The sequence below is a fragment of the Bos grunniens genome, chromosome 4 (genome assembly GCF_055505025.1).
Source record: "Bos grunniens cultivar Pamir isolate PY7600 chromosome 4, Bosgru_T2T1.0, whole genome shotgun sequence".
NCBI classification, from domain to species: Eukaryota; Metazoa; Chordata; class Mammalia; order Artiodactyla; family Bovidae; genus Bos; species Bos grunniens.
The window spans coordinates 45,818,670-45,840,558 of NC_141168.1; the positions used below are offsets into that span (position 1 = coordinate 45,818,670).

The 21,889-nt window shown below is 40.1% G+C and overlaps 1 protein-coding gene across 2 annotated transcripts in view; it reads right to left on the reverse strand.

The window, feature by feature from the left end:
• The window catches only part of STEAP2 (STEAP2 metalloreductase), a 30,824-nt gene extending 9,323 nt beyond the window's left edge, over positions 1-21,501 (reverse strand). The window contains exons 1-3 of one of the 2 annotated variants that reach the window (XM_086396236.1): positions 21,360-21,501; positions 5,541-6,065; positions 2,191-2,718 (exon numbers count right to left, since the gene is read on the reverse strand). In XM_086396236.1, the coding sequence (XP_086252362.1) occupies positions 2,191-2,718; positions 5,541-6,032 (1,020 nt within the window). In that variant the 5' untranslated portion in view covers positions 6,033-6,065; positions 21,360-21,501. The other variant, XM_086396237.1, reaches the window with a different exon arrangement.
• Between the last annotated feature and the right edge of the window lie 388 nt (positions 21,502-21,889).

Below are 21,889 nucleotides of genomic sequence, written 5' to 3' on the forward strand. Positions count from 1 at the left end.
CTCTGAATATGTCGGATTCTGCATAGCAACTACTTTTAGAATTGTCTGTTTACATGCAAACAATATAATTAGAGTATGAATCAAGGTTTGGATTCCTTGGGTTGAAGCTTTGATCTATTCAAGGAAAACAGGTTCTAACTTAATACCAGCTTTACTTTTTGTCCACTTCCAGGTAACCAAACTGAAGTTTAGTTCAGGTAACCATACCTGAACCATACCAGGTAACCATACCTGAAGTTTAAACAAAAGAGAGAAAGGCTATTTCTTAGCCACTAGTTCACTGAAGCAATCAATACCAACATTCTGAAAGAAGCCACAGAGCTCCTCTGTGGAGAAAAGGTTCTTACTATCTCATTTGGCATCTATACAACAATACAGAATAACAGCATACCCCAGTAAACCTGGAGCCTACAACCTGTGTCTATCTATTAATACCCGCCCTCCCAATTCACCCCTTCATTCCATGAGTATGTTTTTTGAGTGTCTACAATGTGTCAGGCACAGTTCCAGGCATTAGGCATGTATCAGTGAGCAAAATGGACAAAGACTCCTCCTCTTGTGAACTTACACTCTGATGCGAGAAGGCAGAGAACAGGAAATAAAGAACACAAAGTGTGTTAGAAGGTGGAAAATACTATTGAACAAAGAGAAGGTACAGCAGGGGAAGTAGGAGAGGCTGGGAGTACCAGGCTTGAGTCAGAAGCAGGTGGCAGAATGTCAAACAGTGTCCAATGAAGGCCCTGCTGAGGAGATAAGGACTTGATGGGAAAAAATCTCACATTCTGGCTCATACATGATTTGGTTTGAACTTTATAACTAAGAACAGCCTGTCTTATGTACAAACATACATTGTACATCCAGCTTTACCATTAAAAAAAAGAATGCTGCCCACCATCAAGTTGTACAAAGGGTTTAATCACGATCCTTTGTCAGTTCACAATGGGCCATGAGGAGGATTCAGGAAGAAAACAGAAGGGTGAGGCTTTCTGGGCTATGAAATATTGGCCCCTCGATAGTTCAGATGCATACTTCTGGGAGAATTTCAATGACCCCAGATTCCTGCATCTTCCAAAACATAGAAAAACACTGAAATTATTAACTTGAAATATCTGTTCTTTGTGATTAGCAGTAATCCTTTATCAAGGATGTATGTTTGACCACACTTATTTCCTAGCTAAAAAATTCATATACATTCTGGCTCCTTCCCTGCCTCTTCAGAGCAGTCCCCTCAGAGTTACTGAGAGGTTGTTTCCCAGGTTATAGCCTTCAGCCTGGTGTGGATAAAACTCTCTTCTAATCTGATTATCGATTATTATTTTTGTCAACAAATGGAAGGCTTGAAGGAGGTGAGGAAGCTGGTAGAGTAGACATCAAAGCCTTACCATTCATTTAAGTGAAGCGATTTTTAGAGAAAATGGCTTAAAGAACATCAATCTAGTAATTTTTTTTCAAATTATTTTAGGTTTTATTGTTGAAACAAGTGTAATTACTGGATGCTACACACTTGGACCATAATGCTTTGTTTCCTTATAAAATGCAAAAGCTCTTACACATGTGTTTGTTATACTGTGCTCAACTTTCACTGAAAAATGCTACATCAAAGAGCTTCAATGAAACCCCTGATATTTACTGAATGGAAATTGTTAAGGAACATGCCATCATCAAGCCAATTCCACGAGGCTGTCCCTGAGATTTTCTTTAAGAGTTAAGTGCTAGAAAAGCTTCACCTGAGGAACCAGTACCTTTCTTGCTTTTTGATAACAAAACCCAGCAATCCTGACTTGCTATTCTTTTTTATATTTTCACTAGGCTTAATTTTATTGTATGTGTTTACTAAAAGCTGCCTTATTATTTCACGGAACATGGCCAATTATAAAATAATTAACTGATGCTGAAAGTAATCACTGCAGTTGTAACAAAACAGGAAAATAAAATCCAACTCTTCACTTCTCTGCTTTTATTCTGCAGAGAAAGGGATGACAGAAGTTTTAACTATAAATTATTCTGAATTAGCCATATAATTCTATGCAAAAACCTTGTTTAAAGAATAATTCTTTCCCCTCCCTAAATATACCAACATTTCTATTACAAAGTATGTAAAGTTTTACACTATTTTAAATCTTAGTTTTTATAAATTATACTAATCAAGTATTTTACCAGCATCAGATAAATATCAAACATGCTCCATACCTGCTGATAAGCCATGTTGAGAAACAAGTATCTCTCCGATCTTCTCATTGGTAAGCAGAGGCTGTAGGCAACATGGACCGAAGCGAAGAAAAAGCTTAATAATCCGAGCTGTTTTCTACACTGTAACCAGGTCTCCAACCATGGTGGAAATCTCCTATACTTGGTGCCATAATAAAGCTGATAAGCAGCTGCCAGGAGACCTGCCAGGTAGACCAGGGACAGCAAAGTAATGGCAACTATCGGCAAGGTCTTATTCACAATCTCAATAGGAATCTTATAAAAGTCACTCTGCTGGTTTCTAGCATAGGGATGAATCACATCTCTGACAAAAGAATAAAGAAAGAAAAATGTGGCCAGGCTTATGGCTACCACCACTGGCCCTCTCCAGAGAGTAAACAGTCGCAGGGGTAAATTTTCAATCTCCCTGGCTGATGATAATGATCCCAAGTCAACGGGAATGAAATTCAATTGACGGGCAAGTTCAATAACCTGTTGTCGAGCTTGAATATTATTGCTGCATATATAAACCTGTGGGAAAAAACCAGAAGACTCATCATTACCATTGTTGCTTATAAAACTGGTAACAATCACATGCTCCATTTAATCCATGGAGCATCACATATGATGACCTTGAGTGATACAAAAAACTAAGGTGATAAAGCATTTGTTAATTTATTAATCTGTTTATTTATAGGTTAAGATAGTATTGTAAAAAAACAACAAACTCCTTGCTAGTTTCCATGACATGAAATGAAAATGCAGAAAAGTCTAGCGTGAACCTGGAACCAGGTCCTCAGGGGAAGGGAGGCAGGAGGAAAGATTTCTAAACCTTGTGCTTCTGAACAGATAAGGTAAGGTCTTCTCTTCAGTAGTCTAGGTGGAATTCAAGCTGCTGGCCGATCCCCTCCCCCATCCAGCTCCCACACTCCTGCAGGGCGTGGGCTGGGGCTGGTTCTCCAGGCTTTGATGGACAGCTTAGCTCTAGGACTGCAGTGATTCTTCCAGAGCGATTGTAGGCAATGCCCTTTATGGCTATTCAGCAAGGGAAAAGATGAGTATGCTGAATAAGCATGAGATGGCTGAATTTGCAATGAAAACTTCTAAATTATGTCATGATGCTATACTATTTATAAAATTTACCTTCTGGCTTAGAAACCAATTAACCAAAACCAGGGATAATCTCAGGTATATTACTTCATTGGTCAGAATTATGAAATTCTTTCATTTTTAAATGAGGATAATATATTTGGTGGGGGGAAATGGCATTATTAGGCTTAGTTAATTTAAATAGTAAAAGTAACTGCCATTTGATGTGATCGAGATCAGTAGGGGTGGGGGTGGGCTTTCAAACTACCGAATACTCTTATATATTGTAATATGGTTGAGAAGTCAACAAATATTTGTTGAACACCAAGTTCATGCTGGAGTGAACCTGGATTAGTTCACTAAAGTTTGCTATAAAATCTCTGAGTGATGTTCAGGGAAAACAAATTCCTAAATATATCCCTGAAGATGTTTATATACATGCTCTGGAACAGACCACACTGAAATTCTTGCCTGCTAAACCTAGTTATATAATGGAAAGAATGTAGACTTCTTAGGATTATTAATTTTATCTAACATTAGCCATATAAATGAAAAAGTCTATACTGTTAGAACTTCTAAAATGGAACAGTGAAGGTAGAGAAATATATATCAAAGAAATAAGGAAAGGCATTCTCAGTTTATTACAGGTGTGACAATGGTCAATTAAACTTTTTTATTTAATTCATTGGGGAAAAACACTAAAAATTATAAAACTTTATAATTTACCTAAAAGACTAAATCAAACATATGTAAAGAAGACACAAATGAAACTCTTTCTGTATTTCACATTGAACAATCTCTTGTTCCATAATTTATTTTATTGAATATTAAAATTATCATTAATACAGGCAAAGGATTAAATTCAGGTTTATCTCTCGTTTACTTGATTTGATCTATTGCTAAACCTTGGTGGATATGCAAAAGAAAAAAATGCTTCAGAATAGTTTCTGCTGCTGCTGCTGCTGCTGCTGCTAAGTCGCTTCAGTCGTGACCAACTCTGTGCGACCCAATGGACGGCAGCCCACCAGGCTCCCCCGTCCCTGGGATTCTCCAGGCAAGAACTGGAGTGGGTTGCCATTTCCTTCTCCAATGCGTGAAAGTGAAAAGGCAAAGTGAAGTCGCTCAGTCGTATCCGACTCTTCACGACACCATGGACTGCAGCCTACCAGGCTCCTCTGTCCATGGGATTTTCCAAGCAAGAGTACTGGAGTGGGGTGCCATTGCCTTCTCTGGAACAGTCTCTAGGAAAGTATATATTCTTTTCCTAGGTCTTCCAAATTAAACACCTGAAAATGAATAGTTAATCATGACTCTCATATGCAGCATGCTGTGCTGTGCTTTAGTTACTCAGTCATGTCTGACTCATTTCAACCCCATGGACTGTAGCCTGCCAGGCTCCTCTGTCCATGAGGATTCTCCACACAAGAATACTGGAGTGGGTTGCCATGCTGTCCTCCAGGGGATCTTCCCTACCCAGGGATTGAACTATGTCTTTGTTGTATGGGGTCGCGCAGAGTTGGACACGACTGAAGCGACTTAGCAGCAGCAGCAGCAGCATTTCAGGCAGATTCTTTACTGCATACAGTGATGTAAATACTTGAATTTATTTTCTAAGACATCTACTCAACTGTCTTTGTGGGCAAAAATAATAAAAGTATTTTATCATCGTGCTCCAATATAATGCATAACTACACTTCTGAAAAAATTTTAAGGTGCACTACTCTATGTGTTTACTTATAAAAGCAGAGATGGAACACTGTTTACTAAATAGGCAAACACTGTTTACATCTTTTTGTTTGCAAAGAAAGGAGGAGGAAGGAAGAAAGGGTAGGAGGAAGAGAGGCAAAGAAAAAAGACATGTTTGAGACTGTTTTAATTTTTGAGGAAGCAAGGAGATGGCCCATTATTCATCTACGAATCTTGTCTTTTTCTTCAATTAGCTGATTATGATAGGAAAGTTCAAGTTATTTTCTCAGATTTTTACATCATTTTGAGGATAGAAATATGTTCTTACATATTTGTCTTTTTCTTCAATTAGCTGATTATGATAGGAATGTTCAAGTTATTTTCTCAGATTTTTACATCATTTTGAGGATAGAAATATGTCCTTACAAGGTCAGGACACGAATCTTCAGGAGCTCATACACAGTTTTCAAAATGATAATCATGGGAGAGCATCAGAATTCATTTTTTAGGTATATATTTGTCTACCTATTTAAGTATAAAATACCAGCTAAATAAGAATAAAATGTAAAAATACATACCTGCCGGCTGGCATCCTTAGGACCTAACTGAAGTGCCCAAGCTGAGATAACATTAAATCCTTTCACAATCAAGGAGTCCGGGAATAATGAAGCCAAATATTCTGCATTGGATTCTGGATATTGGTTTACCCTCATATTATTGCTCACATCAATCAGGATTTTACCCACAAGCAGATGTCTCAGGTCCCACAGGGAGGTATAATGTTCTCTATGTATAGCAACAAATATTATATTTGTTTTTATTAGAGCATCTTCATGGTGAGTGACATCTACTACATGAGGAAAAAATTCAGAAGCAAATTTAGGATTTCTGCTTCCTATTACCACATGATAGCCACATCTAATAAGTCGAATGGTCAGGGATTTGGCAAAATCCCCACTTCCGATTACACCCACAGTGACCTTCCTTGCATCTTTGATACCATTTATCCCATTAGGCAAAAAAGTTTCACTAAGACTCTTGGGGCTTCCCATCATGGAGATCGATTCCATGATATGGACTCTTCCAAGATCACCAGGGATATCCTAGGGGAGAGAAAATAAAGCACTCATCAATTACTTATTACCAAACATGAATACACTTTTTGATGTTATAACAACATCCCTGTTTCTAGAGATAAAACAATCTGGCAAGCTATATAACATCAAACACCACAAGACACAATTTGTAAGCCAGAAATGGATCTCGAAATAGAAAAATGAACTGTCACAAAGTTGATGTGCTAAACTGGAGCTTCTCCAATTTTAATGTACATTTGAATCATCTGAGAATCTTGTTAAAATGCAAATTGTGATTCAGTAAGTCTGGAGTGAGGCCCAAGATTCTGCATTTCTAATAAGGTGATACCAATGTTGCTGGTCTGTGGGGCCCCTCTTTGAACAGCAAGGCTCTAGAGCACAAAAGGAACGAGAATGAAGTTTTCAGCAAGGGAGAACTTTTAAAAAAACACAGTTGCAACCAGTGTGAATGCCACTAGAGGTAAAGAAGGACTGTGACGACTCATCATAGCTCATGAGACAAGAGAAGAAGGACAAACAATAGTAAAACCCAAAGGACCATTTATAACCCCAAACTGTCTAGAGTCATTTGGGACTACCTCAGTAGCTAGTAAGTAGCTAGTAAGTAGCTAGTAAGAGCTTTATTATTAAATGAGAGTAAGCTAAATCAGCTACTAAAAAAAATGAAATCTGGGGTTTACCATTTTCAGAAAAGTAGCCATCAAAATATAATAAAGAATTAAATACTATAGACTTCTATCATCCACCTTATGTCTCATTAACTTATCATCGAGAAAGTTTTCCCGTATAAAGGGGGTTAGTAATGTGTTTATGGTCTTAAATTACACAATACTTACGAAATCTTTTTCTTCCCTTTTTTGCATCGGTTGCCTTGAATATAATGCAGTTATTTTTTTCCGGAAAAAAATCTGTCAAATTCTTTTCTTAGTGACTAACACCTGGAAAGTTCCTATTTGCAGTAACTTGCTCAAGAATACTATTCAGATGGCCGGGCATCAGTGTCACTGTTAGGTCTGAATGAAAAACACTCTTCCACTTTATCTGCAATGTTCAATTTCTTTTATACTAACAGCAGATGTGGATCTCTTCAGAGAACTTAATGGATTTTACAGGAACAGGTGGAATGTTTTTAAAAAAACATGTTTTTCTGGTTTTTAGAAATTGAAATTACTGGAGCCAGGAAAATTCAACTTTTTACCCTAGAAGTGGAACATGTTCAATGACTGCAAATATATCAGTAAATTAATCTTTAGAAAGACAATAATATTAGTTGATACTCATATAGCATACACTGTGTGCCAGCCCTGTGCTTTATAGATTAACTGACTGCATCCTCACAACTACCCTATGAGATGGGTACTAATATTGTCGTGCCCATTTTGCAGATGAAAAAACTTGATACATGCAGAAAATAATTTGTACAAGGTCACAAAAGAGAAACTAGAGGAACCAGGATTAGAACCCAGGCAATCTAGCAAGGTATGTCTCATTTGGGTGCCTGTAAGGAATTAAAGAAAGATATGAGGGCAGTGGCAAGGTAGAAGAGAGATGGTTGTGTTCGTATGAGTATATTCTCCTTCTTTAGCCATGTCATTGCTCCTTAGCATTACCTAGTCATCTCAGTGTCTAACTTGGGTCCTGGGAGAGGGGAAAACTCACTATTTTTTTAGTCTATTACATGTTTCATTTCACACTTTTCAAGTTATAAGGGGTGATAATTATTTGCTTTCCCTTGGGGTGATCTCACACACCCTGAAAAGCGGGGGTGGAGGGGGTGTCAGAGGCACTAAGGCGGTACAAAACTATCAGCATCCTCCGAGAAATATTCCTGGTATTTAGAGAATCAGGAGCAGTTAAAGAAACCAGAAGTAATTAAATCAATGCTCATTTCATTAAACAATTCAAGGTGAACTGACTGACCTACCCCTAGTCATATATATTATCTAAGGGTAAGGAGAGTTACTAGATTCTCACACAGGAAACCAAGTTTCCTGTATCCCAGTCTCAAGTTCTTTTGAGTAGAGATCGTAGCATCTCCCAAGAATCATGATGATCAAGACCTTTTCAAATGAAAGCAAAAATAAAAACAGTATCACTTATCTGCTTATTTTACAAAGTAAGTTCAAACCCCTTCTGTAAATCAGAATGTGAACAAGTAAAAATATATTAGGGCCTAATAATGTCATCTCTGGGTACCTCGTAATACCATGTATCTTATACATATTAATAGATGACTCTGTCCTAATGTGTCTGGGCCTTATTCATATTGTATTTCTAATGGCAAGTTTTAACTGAACCCTTTAATTGTATGACTGTGCCTATAAATAGAAGTTGGTCTAATAAATGAGACTCTTCTCATCAAAGTTTTAAGTAATTAAAAGCATTCATGAGGGAAAAAAAACAACTTTTAATGGATTTGAGAGATGGATTATTTGTACACTGTTGAAAGCATATGATAATGGCACATACTATTTCATAGTTTGCAATATTTTCACATATATTATCTTATTTAATTCTCAGATGGCTGTGAAGTACCTACTATGCCCATGTTAAAGATGAAGAAACAGAGGCTTAGAGAACTTTAGCAACTTATCAAAGACAGTGCACTTTGTAGTTAACACAACTCAGCTTCACATATAAGTCTTTTGACCTCTGCTAATTCTAACACTGCAGTGCAAACATTGTATGGGATATCTTAAAACTATCAAGATCACCAAAAGTCACCCATTAGTTTTATTCTTCAAAAAGAAATACTAACTCTAAATAAAGTATGAATCATAGCTCAGATAGTTTTAGGTAAACCCAAAACTATAAAGTGGGCAAACTCTAGGAAATAGTGAGGGATGGGGAGACCTGGTGTGCTGTAGTCCATGGGGCTGCAAAGAATTGGACAGGACTTAGAACTAACTGAACAACAATGACAAAGCTATATAGTTTGGATTTATAGCTATTAATCAATCATCAGTAAATCCAAGTTTTAGATCAAAACCAACCAAGATATAACTTTATTAATACTATGAAAAAAAAACCATGATTGATTGCTGGGTAATTCTTGAAGAACCCCCAGGTAGCAACCCATTTTCTGTGAGGGCACTGAAAATACCATGAAGGTATATACTGCTTCTAGAGGGGAGGAAAAAAGAGCCAAGAAATATGTGTGGGTCCTGTGGAACTCACCTGTACATAGACCTAAAAAGCACCTCCTCTCCACAAACTGTGGGTGCCGAGACACTGGAGTAAGAATCTCATGAATCTCCTTTCAATTCTGTAAGCTATCATTTTGGATCACTTAGTTAACAGCTGAGCTGAAGTTTACAATTGTGATATCCATAAAAAATGGGGTTATAAGAGACTTTCCTTGGTCCAGTGGCTTTGACTCTGAGCTTTCAATGCAGGGGCCCTGGGTTCGATCCCTGGTCAGGGAACTAGATCCCACATGCCACAACTAAGATCCTGTGCAGTGAAATAAATAAATATTTTTTAATAGGGTTATAAGAAGTGAATAATGTCAACAGCTGAAAAAGGTTTACCTATTTACAAAGTAAGAGTCATAAATACCTTACATTGTACATTTCCACTGATAAGGAGTGATGCAACTATAATCTAAAGGGAGATCTGTTTTTCCGTGGTCCAGCATGAATTTATTCAGGCCACTGTGTACTTTGCACAGAAGATATAAAGAAGAGAAGCACAGTGCTTACACTTAAGTTTACATTCCATTTAAGAAAAGACAAGATATACTTGAATTAAAAAGCAAGAGAAAGAAAAACAGACTCATATCAGCATATAATTAAGAATTAGATAGTATGATCAGAGCATAGTTATTCTAGAAAATCAGGGAGAGAAAAGTATCATATGGTGTCTCCTTACCTCAAATCATTCTATATATATGAATTGTACTTGCAAAATAATCTCAAAATTACACAGAATGTTTCAAGGGAGGTACACTACAGGTTTATTCTAGCTTAAGACCTCAAGGACCCAAAATTAAATTTGGCTTTCTGTGACCTTACTTTCAAAGTACTAGAGCACTGGCTCCCAAATATGAAGCTATCACTGGTCAACAGCAATTAAAAAGTATATGGATACAGTAGGGAGTTTTTCATAAAATTATTCAATTTGCCAAATTGTCCTTTTCTCTGAGAGTATATCTTAACTAACTTTAGGGGTCAAAATGTCTGTTTCTCATATAAGGATAGTGATAAAAGTTGTTTGAGTTGGCAGTCCTATATAGATCCTCTCCCCTTCTTTTTATTTTACTGGAAACTCTTATATAAAAGTGCTCCTTAAGCCTTTTGGAGAGAAAATCTTTCTGGGAAGAGGTGGGAAAGCACCCTGGACAACTTCCCTGCTGCTGGAGATGTCTGCTTAATCCTCAGATGATATATCAAATATCCCCATCTAATTTTATGTAACTAGAGATTTTACTATCATGATCTTTAAGTTGCAAAAAGATAACCTCTACAGTCTCTCAGTATTTAAATAAACATAAAACCCAACTGTTTATGGGCTTCCCTTGTGGTTCAGCTGGTAAAGAATCCACCTGCAATGTGGGAGACCTGGCTTTGATCCCTGGTTGGGAAGATTGCCTGGAGAAGGGAAAGGTTACCCACCCCAGTATTCTGGCCTGGAGAATTCCATGGACTGTATAGTCCATGGAGTCGCAAAGAGTCGGACACAACTGAGTGATTTTCACTTTCACTTTCACCTGTTTATAACAATAAAGAATTTCTTTGAGGGAAGAGGTGGGGTCTTTTTTTTTAGGCTTTCATTTTTTGGAAGAAATTTGTAAGTCCTTTAGACAAGCCCAGAAGCAAAGCTGCAATTCTGCTAGAAAAATCAGAATGTGATTTCTTAACACAGCAGTTGTCCAAGTATGGTCCCTGAACCAGCAGTATCAGCAGTACTGGGAACTGGTTAGAAATGTGAATTCTTAGGCACTATCCCAGACCTCCTAAATCAGAAACCCTGGGGGTGGAGCCCAGCAATCTGTTATAAAAAGTCCTCAGGTGGTTCTGATGCACATTTAAGTTTGAGAATAACTGCCCTAATGTAAGGCAGTCCAACCACTATTCACCATTTGAATATTTAAATCCACTTAAGTCAGATTATTAAATTCTTTCAGCTGAAACTCTTGGATAATTTGTATGCATCCTCATTTAAAAATCATTCCCTCAAAATTATGAAACTAATTTTATTAAAACTATGCAGATTTATTCTTTGAAATTCTGTTTATAAACTATGGTAATTACAAATGATTCATTAATTTTTCATACTTGGATCTGAGTGTCTTTTTGTGTTCATGTTTTCTAGAACCAACTGAAGAATTTTCAGAAAAGAAATATAATAGCATTAGAGCAAAATAATGCTAACTAACTCCAAGCCTTCCAGACTTTTCAAATAACCTGAATTTAAATGAGATAAGCAAAATAACAAGTAACTCCCAAAATATTTCCTAGGCTCAGTATGTATTCAATATATTTTATATGGGTATGATTTTATGATATTTCTAGGTCCTAAATCACCAAAACAAAACTTTATATGTTTATTATGTTGAAATTATTAGGGAAAGAAAGCAATCTAATTCATGGTAGGAAGATTTTAAACAAAAAAGCTTTCTGGTTAAATTTAGGTTAGTCTAGAAATTTAATTTTAAAAATGTATTGCCCAACAACTTCAGTTGATAAAAATATTTTAGGATCTTCTTCAATAAATTAAAGCAACAACATCCTTCCTACCCACTTTTCCTCTATGTTTAGGGCACAGAAGATGCTATACACATCCTTCCATCCACCTTATAAGAAAGCCTGTTACATCAAGCACAGTCAGGGGTCTTGTGCATACCTGGACTCTCATAGCAATGCAAACTGAATGACAAGGGGGTATGTCATATTCCCAAATGAAGCTGGGAATAGCAGGTTATATCATGCTGATATAATCTCCCCATTTTATAACGTGTTGCAGATTATACTTTGAGATAAGGACACCTATGTTTAGTCACTAAGTCGTTTCCAACTCTTGTGACCCCATGGGCTGTAGCCTGCCAAGCTCCTCTGTTCATGGGATTTTCCAGGCAAGAATAGTGAAGTGGGTTGCCATTTCCTTCTCCAGAGGATCTTTCCGACTCAGAGATGGAACCTGGGTCTCCTGAATTACAGGCAGATTCTTTACTGACTGAGCCACCAGAGAAGCCCACGCCTATGTTTACTGGCTAGCAAATACAAGTTTTCCTGTGTTGTAGCAACTTACAAATAAATAATGTTCTATGAAAGGCCTAGTACTCTAGCCTCTACACAAACCCATTTCCCCTTTCAATGCCATACCATGAACAGGTTAGAAAAGGCACCAGTGTCCACTGGGTGCTGTGAACCGTAGGGATCTCTGATGATTGACATCAATTTATTTATTTATTTTTGACATCAATTTAGAAATCTGTCCACAGCCAAAGGTCATAAGGATACTCACCATCCATCCCCAACCATTCTCCCATCCAGTGTCTTTTTGAGCCTGACCCCCCAGGCATTCAGCTAGGTATTAACACTTCAGTGACACCAAACAAGCACTGGCTTCTTGGTCTTCCAAACAATATGATGAAACTATAAATATTGAAGCATATATAGCAACTAAAAAAAGCTTTACGGAGGTGCAATTTACATATCATGAAATCTACCCATTTAAAATGTATAAATTAATAATTTTCAGTATATTTAGAGTTATGTAACCATCACAACAATCCAGTTTTAGAACATTCCCACCAGCAATAACTGTTGTTATTCAAATTTTAATAACAGTATTAAATTTTAAACTAGTATATGCTTCTTTAAAAAAAAAAAAATCCTTCTTCCTGCAATGTCCTAAACATCCCCCTGGCTTTCACACAGTAGATTGTGGCCTGTCTTTTGCTGATTCTGCTCGGTAGTATGGGTGAAATAGAGGCACCTATTACTTGGCTTAAGTGGAGGGGCAGAATCTCAGTCTCAGAGCTGCCTCTTTCCACAATGGAGAACAACCTTCTAAAGCTGTGGTTCTCAACTCCAGCTGCACCCTCCAGTGACCTGAGGAGCTTTACCACATAGTGATACCCAGTCACCACCACCCCTAACCCCAGATTTTATTTAATTAGTCTAAAGTTCAGCCTGAATTTTTTAAGAGATTTTTTCATCAGGATTTTAAATGATATCCTTTAATTCGCAGCCAAGATTGACAACAACTATACTAAAAGAGGCAGGATTCAACCACATACTCATTTGAGTATTTGGAGATAACAGATAGGGCTTTTTGATACTCAGTTACATTTCTTTTCACATTGTTGTTTGTAATAATGAAAAGTAACCCTAGCAAGAGACTAACAGCGGCCCCTGGATGCTGGAAGCTGGAGGATGCAGCCCTTTCCCTTGCAGGCTCTGAGCTGTCTCAGAAGGTCCACTCACTGTTTTTCAATTTCCTCTCTTCATTTTTTGGAAAGGACAGTGCCATTCCTTAAAATGTGTCATCACACCGCACGGCATATTTTGTTCCTGTTATTTCATAACATTCAAATTTCAGAGTGTTTCAGTAAGAGTCTCTCTTCTGTCTGACTAGGGGCTGTTGCTGCTGCTGCTGCTAAGTCGCTTCAGTCGTGTCTGACTCTGTGCGACCCCAGAGACGGCAGCCCACTAGGCTCCACTGTCCCTGGGATTCTCCAGGCAAGGATACTGGAGTGGGTTGTCATTTCCTTCTCTAACTAGGGGCTTCTCTCCTCAATTCTTCAGGCATCATAGGTTCCACTGACCTGAACAGACAAGGGTTTCCAGGTGGACCAATTATCAAGCTTTAATGTGGGTAGGATCACCTGAGGATCTTGCTACAATGCACATTTGGATTCTTTAGGTCTGGAGGAGGCTTGAGAGCCTGCCTTTCTCCCAAGACCCCAGGTGATACACATGGTCCTAGTTCATGGGCCAGACTTGGACTAGCACCGCCCTAGAGTTTCTCTATCTTTTCTTTTGATGTTATTTACAGGTGATACAGACTAAATAAATGAGAGGACTATGGCATTTGTAGAAAGTTTTATTTATGTGGTATCAAGGAGAAAGGATAGGCCTAGGCTTCTGAAATCATCTTGTTACTATTAATTTCAGTTTCCTTTGTTAAAAAAAAAAGTTGTATTTGACTCTGCAGTCCTTTCTAACCTAAAATTCTTTCGTTTCTAAGACTCAGTTCAGTTCAGTTCAGTCACCCAGTCGTGTCCGACTCTTTGCGACCCCATGATTCGCAGCACGCCAGGCCTCCCTGTCCATCACCAAGTCCTGGAGTTCACTCAAACTTATGTCCATCGAGTCGGTGATGCCATCCAGCCATCTCATCCTCTATCGTCCCCTTCTCTTCCTGCCCCCAATCCCTCTCAGCATCACAGTCTTTTCCAATGAGTCAACTCTTCGCATGAGGTAGCCAAAGTACTGGAGTTTCAGCTTTAGCATCTTTCCTTCCAATGAGCACCCAGGACTGATCTCCTTTAGGATGGACTGGTTGGATCTCCTTGTAGTCCAAGGGACTCTCAAGAATCTTCTCCAACACCACAGTTCAAAAGCATCAATTCTTCAGCATTCAGCCTTCTTCACAGTCCAACTCGTTGGCAAAGTAATGTCTCTAGTTTTCAATATGCTATCTAGGTTGGTCATAACTTTCCTTCCAAGGAGTAAGCGTCTTTTAATTTCATGGCTGCAGTCACCATCTGCAGTGATTTTGGAGCCCCGAAAAATAAAGTCTGACACTGTTTCCACTGTTTCCCCATCTATTTCCCATGAAGTGATGGGACTGGATGCCATGATCTTCGTTTTCTGAATGTTGAGCTTTAAGCCAACTTTTTCACTCTCCTCTTTCACTTTCATCAAGAGGCTTTTTAGTTCCTCTTTACTTTCTGCCATAAGGGTGGTGTCATCTGCATATCTGAGGTTATTGATATTTCTCCTGGCAATCTTGATTCCAGATTGTGCTTCTTCCAGCCCAGTGTTTCTCATGATGTACCCTGTGTATAAGTTAAATAAGCAGGGTGACAATATACAGCCTTGACATACTCCTTTTCCTATTTGGAACCAGTCTGTTGTTCCATGTCCAGTTCTAACTGTTGCTTCCTGACCTGCGTATAGGTTTCTCAGGAGGGAGGTCAGGTGGTCTGGTATTCCCATCTCTTTCAGAATTTTCCACAGTTTCTTGTGATCCACACAGTCAAAGGCTTTGGCATAGTCAATAAAGCAGAAATAGATGTTTTTCTGGAACTCTTTTGTTTTTGCAACGATCCAGCAGATTTTGGCAATTTGATCTCTGGTTCCTCTGCCTTTCCTAAATCCAGCTTGAACATCTGGAAGTTCACGGTTCATGTATTGCTGAAGCCTGGCTTGGAGAATTTTGAGCGTTACTTTACCAGCGTGTGAGATGAGGGCAATTGTGCGGTAGTTTGAGCATTCTTTGGCATTGCCTTTCTTTGGGATTGGAATGAAAACTGACCTTTTCCAGTCCTGTGGCCACTGCTGAGTTTCCAAATTTGCTGGCATATTGAGTGCAGCACGTTAACAGCATCGTCTTTCAGGATTTGAAATAGCTAAACTGGAATTCCATCACCTCCACTAGCTTTGTTCATAGTGATGCTTTCTAAGGCCCACTTGACTTCACATTCCAAGATGTCTGGCTCTAGGTAAGTGATCACACCATCATGATTATCTTGGCCATGAAGATCTTTTTTGTACAGTTCTGTGTATTCGTGCCACATCTTAATATCTTCTGCTTCTGTTAGGTCATACCATTTCTGCCCTTTATTGAGCCCATCTTTGCATGAAATGTTCCCTTGGTATCTCTAATTTTCTTGAAGAGATCTCTAGTCTTTCCCATTCTGTTGTTTTCCTCTATTTCTTTGCATTGATCGTTGAGGAAGGCTTCCTTATCTCTCCTTGCTATTCTTTGGAACTCTGCATTCACATGCTTATAATTTTCCTTTTCTCCTTTGCTTTTCGCTTCTCTTCTTTTCACAGCTATTTGTAAGGCCTCCCCAGACAGCCATTTTGCTTTTTTGCATTTCTTTTCCACGGGAATAGTCTTGATCCCTGTCTCCTGTACAATGTCACGAACCTCAGTCCATAGTTCATCAGGCACTCTGTCTATCAGATCTAGTCCCTTAAATCTATTTCTCACTTCCACTGTATAGTCATAAGGGATTTGATTAGGTCATACCTGAATGGTCTAGTGGTTTTCCCCCCTTTCTTCAATTTCAGTCTGAACTTGGCAATAAAGAGTTCATGATCTGAGCCAGAGTTAGCTCCCGGTCTTGTTTTAGCTAACTGTATAGAGCTTCTCCATCTTTGGCTGCAAAGAATATAATCAATCTGATTTTGGTGTTGACTATCTGGTGATGTCCATGTGTAGAGTCTTTTCTTGTGTTGTTGGAAGAGAGTGTTTGCTATGACCAGTGCGTTCTCTTGGCAAAACTCTTAGTTTCTAAGACTAATAGCTATATAATAATGGGAATTGCTAGCTTATATTTAACACTGTAACACTTCAAATTTGTGACCTTTAACATTATGATTTAAGTAGTACACAGACTCCTTGAAATCTCAAGGTCACAGTTTTCCTGAGTGGACCTTTGACTTGATGTATGCATTTAATCCCTGAAGTATGTTGTTGTTGTTTAGTTGCCAAGTCATGTCTGACTCTTTGCGACCCCATGGACTGCAGCACACCAGGCTTCCCTGTCCCTTACCACCTCCTAGAGGTTGCCCAGGTTCATGTCCATTGAATCGGTGATGCCATCCAACCAACTCATCCTCTGTCGTCCTCTTCTCCTTCTGCCTTCAGTCTTTCCCAGCATCAGGCTCTTTTCCAGGGAGTCAGTTGTTCACATCAGGTAGCCAAAGTATTGGAGCTTCAGCATCAGTCATTTCAATGAGTATTCAGGGTTGATTTCCTTTAGGATTGACTGGTTTGATCTCCTTGCTGTCCACGGGACTCTCAAGAATCTTCTCCAGCACCACAATTCAAGAGCATCAATTCTTCAGTGCTTAGCCTTCTTTATGGTTCAACTTTCACAACGATACAGGACTACTGGAAAAACCATATCCTTGACTATACAGACCTTTGTTGACAAGATGATGTCTTTGCTTTTTAATACACTGTCTAGGTTTGTCATAGCTTTCCTTCCAAGAAGCAACTGTCTTCTAATTTCTGGCTGCAGTCACCATCCAGTGATTTTAGAGCCCAAGAAGAAGAAATTTGTCACTGCTTCCACCTGAAGTATATTATCAAGCTAAGAGAATTCTATTACACTCAGATACATCTCCTCTTAAGATTTTCAATTTAGTGGAGTTTCCTTGACATTCCTCTGGCTGAATGGCAGCTGTTGTGTTATATTAATTTTATAAAACAGAACCACATTTGTTTCACAAACATCTAGAACATTAATTGTTGGATGATAATAACTCTGAAAGGACTGTTGTTCTCAGAGATCTTGGTGACTTTCAAAGCCTGCTGATTTGGATATGTTACCAAAAAAAGGTAATCCTCTGGGGCCAGGCAATGAGGTTGGTGTATTTTTTACTTTGCAGGCTATACTGAATCTTTCTTCTTCTGTCCTGCAAACCTCAAGCTCCTTTGAAGTTCATGGCAAAATTAAACATCCTCTCCCTATGCCCACTGCTATCATCTACTGATTTCTGGCTTATTCATTATTACCAGTGACTTTGGCTCCCAATACTAACACAGTCTTCCTCTCTACCCCAGCAGTTGTCATGCTGACCACTTCATCATTCAAATGGATGAACCATTTAATCTCATGGCTTCATTTCCTTCATCTAAGGCAATGAATCTTTGCCTCCACCTCACCTCAGATATCTCCAAGCACTATCTCTTGGCCTTCCAATAATTTAGTCAAATAGTCACACTGATAATTCCAGATAGCAGGAGAAATCTGATCTGTTTACTATATTCTCACTCTACTGGTTTCTTTATCCATCCTAGATTTCACAGTGTGTATTTATCATTACTCACTTAAAAAGATGGACTCTTGTTACACTCTAAATGTTTATCACCCTACCCAAAGTATATGTTGAAATCCTAACTCCCAATGTGAGGGTGTTAGTATGCACAGCCTTTGGGAGGGGATTAGGTCACACGGGTGGAACCCTTATCAACTGGATAAAATAAAACCCAGAGAGCTCTCTTTTCCTATCTGCCATGAGGTCACAGAGAGAAGTCTATGAACCAGGAAGTGGGCCCCTACCAGATTGAATCTTCCGGTGTCTTGATCTGGGACTTGCCAGCCTCCAGAACTGTGAGAAATAAATGTCTGTGGTTTAAGCTACCCAGGCAGTGGTATTCTGTTGTAGTTCCTTTCCATCACATCCACTTGGCAAATCTCTAGTTGTGGAAGAACCCAGCTATCCATTTTCACTGTTATCTGCACTCAAGTTGGTGAAAGCTGCTAAAGAAAAATCTGAAAACTCAGCTCACCTTAAATTCACCATTATCAATCTCACCTATCAAAGGACAGTCTGTCCATTTCTGGCCTGGACACCATCCCGTTTCTCCTTCCAAGCAGCTTTTGTTATGATCTCCTCAGAGACATCTCAAACTTAACAGGTTCAAAATGAAACAGCTTTTTCTACTCAGATCTATTCACATTCATCCAAATTTTCTCCTCTCAGTAAATGATATCATTACCCATTTGGGCTTCCCTGGTAGCTGAGGTGGTAAAGAATCCTCCTGCAAAGCAGGATACGTGGGTTCGATCCCTGGGTCAGGAAAATCCCCTAGAGAAGGGAATGGCTACCCACTCTAGTATTCTTGCCTGGAAAACCCTATGGACAGAGGAGCCTGGCAGGTTACAGTCCAGGGGGTTGCAAAGAGTCAGACAAAACTGAGCAACTAAGCATACATACCCATCATTCGGTCAAGCCAGAAATCTAGACGTGAACTTCAAGTCCTTGCTTTCCCTCACCCTTAACGTAAAACCCAACACCAACTTCTGTTTTCCAAAATATTTCTTAAAAATCTCTCTCCAATGACACCAGCTTAATCCAAGTCTCTCTCATCTTTCACCTGAACTCTGCAGACATTTTCTAATGGGTCTCTCTACATATTTCTTCGTTTTTTTCCAAACCATTCTCCAGGTAGCAGCTAAGATTGTCTTAAAATGTAGATCAGATGATATCTTTCACCTCCTTAAAAATCAACGGCCTCGTGTTGCTTTTTGAATTACAGTCACCTTCCTGACCTACGGGTTTCCCAAGTGGCAGTGGTAGTGGTAAAGAATCCGCCTGCCAATTCAGGAGACATGGGTTCAATCCCTGGGTCAGGAAGATCCCCTGGAGAAGAAAATGGCAATCCACTCCACTATCCTTGCCTGGAAAATTCCATGGACAGAGGAGCCTGGCCGGCTATAGTCCATGGGGCCACAAAGAGTTGGACACAACTCAGCCCTCACTCACACACCTTTCTGACCTAAATGAACCTGACCTGAAGGCTCTGAATGGACTAGCTAGCCCCAGTATAACTCTTCAATATTATCCAGTATGACTGTTCCTCCCTATGTTCCAGTCACAGAATCCTTTTCTTGAAGTAGAAAGAAAATCACTTTCTCATCCTATGAAGAGGCTATCATGTCTCTTCAGTAAAATGATTCACTCCAATTTTGTTTTGAGCCCCTGTTAAGTTTCCTTTCTTATGTAATTATTCTTTACTCATTACTATTTTCCTGACCGGAAAATCAGCTCCCTGAGGGTAGAACCATGTCTGTCTTGTCCATCACTCCCTCCATAGTCTCTGACACATAGTACATAAGAATACGATAAATATTCTTCCTTGTCAAATGCATCCAAAAGTATCATGGACAAAAGAGATGTAATAGGTCTCCAGATAAGATCCCTCATTTTGCTGATGAAGACAGCAAGCCCACAGGCCCAAAGGGGATGATATATCAATGTCATAGTTAAGTCAATGTCATGGTTACTGGCTGAACACAGAATAAATGCATCTCCCCGATGCCCTGAATATGTTCTTCACTGAAACTGCAGTATTATAATTATGCTCACTCACTATAAGTCTGTTTTCCATGTCACTAGATAATAAAAAGTGACCTGGATATATAGCCTTTCATTTCCTTTCTGCACAATTTGCTCAATTCATCATTACTGATATTGTCTCACTCCCTCAACACCTCTCCATCCCCTACCCCCTCACACTGCCCCCCCCCTCCAAGTCTGACTAGCTAAGACAAAGAAACTGTAGCCTTTCAAATTATGTTTCTAAATATCCTGCAAAATCTCTAGGATGGGTATTTTTCTTCTGAAGAGAAACAGAGACAGCTGCAGACTAAAAAACAATAAGAGACTTAGAGAAAGAAAAAATAAATAAATGGAGATCAACAAGACGAAGAAATAATATAGGTGAAAAAAGTGTGTGGGCGTGGCGGGGATGTGGTTTGCAGAGAACTAAAAAGGTTCCCAGCGCGGGGGTTGTTAGCTTGACTAGAATCCAATCAAAGTCAAGAGAGTGGGGGTGGGGCAGGAGTTGAAATTCGACTCCTCCCACTTTCAAGGTGATGAGTGATAATTAACCATGACCTGGAATAAGTTTTTCCATCTAAAAAATGTATTGCCTGAGGAGCAAAAACTGACACCAATCCTTCTCCAAGGCAGTAAGGAAGATAATAATTGGAAATCTCTCAACAAAAATTCTCTTTATCTCTCTGCTCTATTTTAAGAGCAAGATTTTTAGGCCATAATTTTCAACAAGTTTTGGCTGTGGCTGAATACAGGGCTTAGATAATTTAGGACACTCAAAGAAGAGGCCAATTACTTTCTAACACATAATGGCCTAAACACACCACGGTCACATCATTGGGTAATAAACAAAATGACTACTAGAAAGATATACACGTTCGCAAAGCAGCGCTGCCGGATCTTCAGTGAAATACGCTGCATGAACCTAAAGTGGATAGAAGAGTATCAGGCAGGCTAAGGTAACCTGTACGTCCTTTCCCTTCGTTCCCTTGGGCCACATCCTACCTGGGACAGTGTCTCTCCTGGCCTCCTTTCTCCTGGGCCCAACCAACCCCAGGACTTTCTGGGAGCTCGGCGAAGTAGGGGTCTGAATCCGTGGAACAGACTCCCTCCCCACTCCCTGCCTCAAGGTACCAGGCGATCAGGAACCCCAGAAGCTCAGAGCGGACGCCGCAGAATCCTGGGAAAGAAGCATGAAGCGCTTGGCACCGACCGCATCTTGACCCCCAACTCTGCAGCTGCTACCGCGCCTGGCGCTCTCCCCAACACTCACCTCCGCGCCCTCCGCGCCGGGCAGGGACGGGCCTCGCAGATCTCTCCAGCAGTGCCGATTCCCCGGGGGCCTCCCCGGGCTCTAGGGCCTAGGGACCGTGCCTCCGGCTGGCGGCTTGCAGGGTGGCTACCGCTGCGGTCGCGCTCGGGCAGCTTCCCCGCCTCCCCAAGCTGGATCGCGCAGGGCTGGGGAGCACGGAGAGGAGGGAGGGAGGGAGGAAGGCGGGAGGGAGGCGCGCTGTTGCCGGCCTCACAAGACCCACCGCTAGGGGCTGCGCGCAGGGAGCCCGCAGAGCGCGGAGCGGGATCGGGGACCCCTAGCGGGCTAGGTGGGAGAGCTGAGGCGGCGGGGGAGGAGTCGGAGAGCTCGGAGAGGGTGAGGGGAAGATCTGGGGAGAGCCCGGGAGTACGTGGACCATCAGGAAGTGCAAGCAAAGCGGCGGGGAGTACTGGCTGTACGGTTACAACTTGGCGCTTCCCCTAACCTCTCCACCTCCTGGGAGCCGCTGAGTATCCATCCACCCGTGGCCT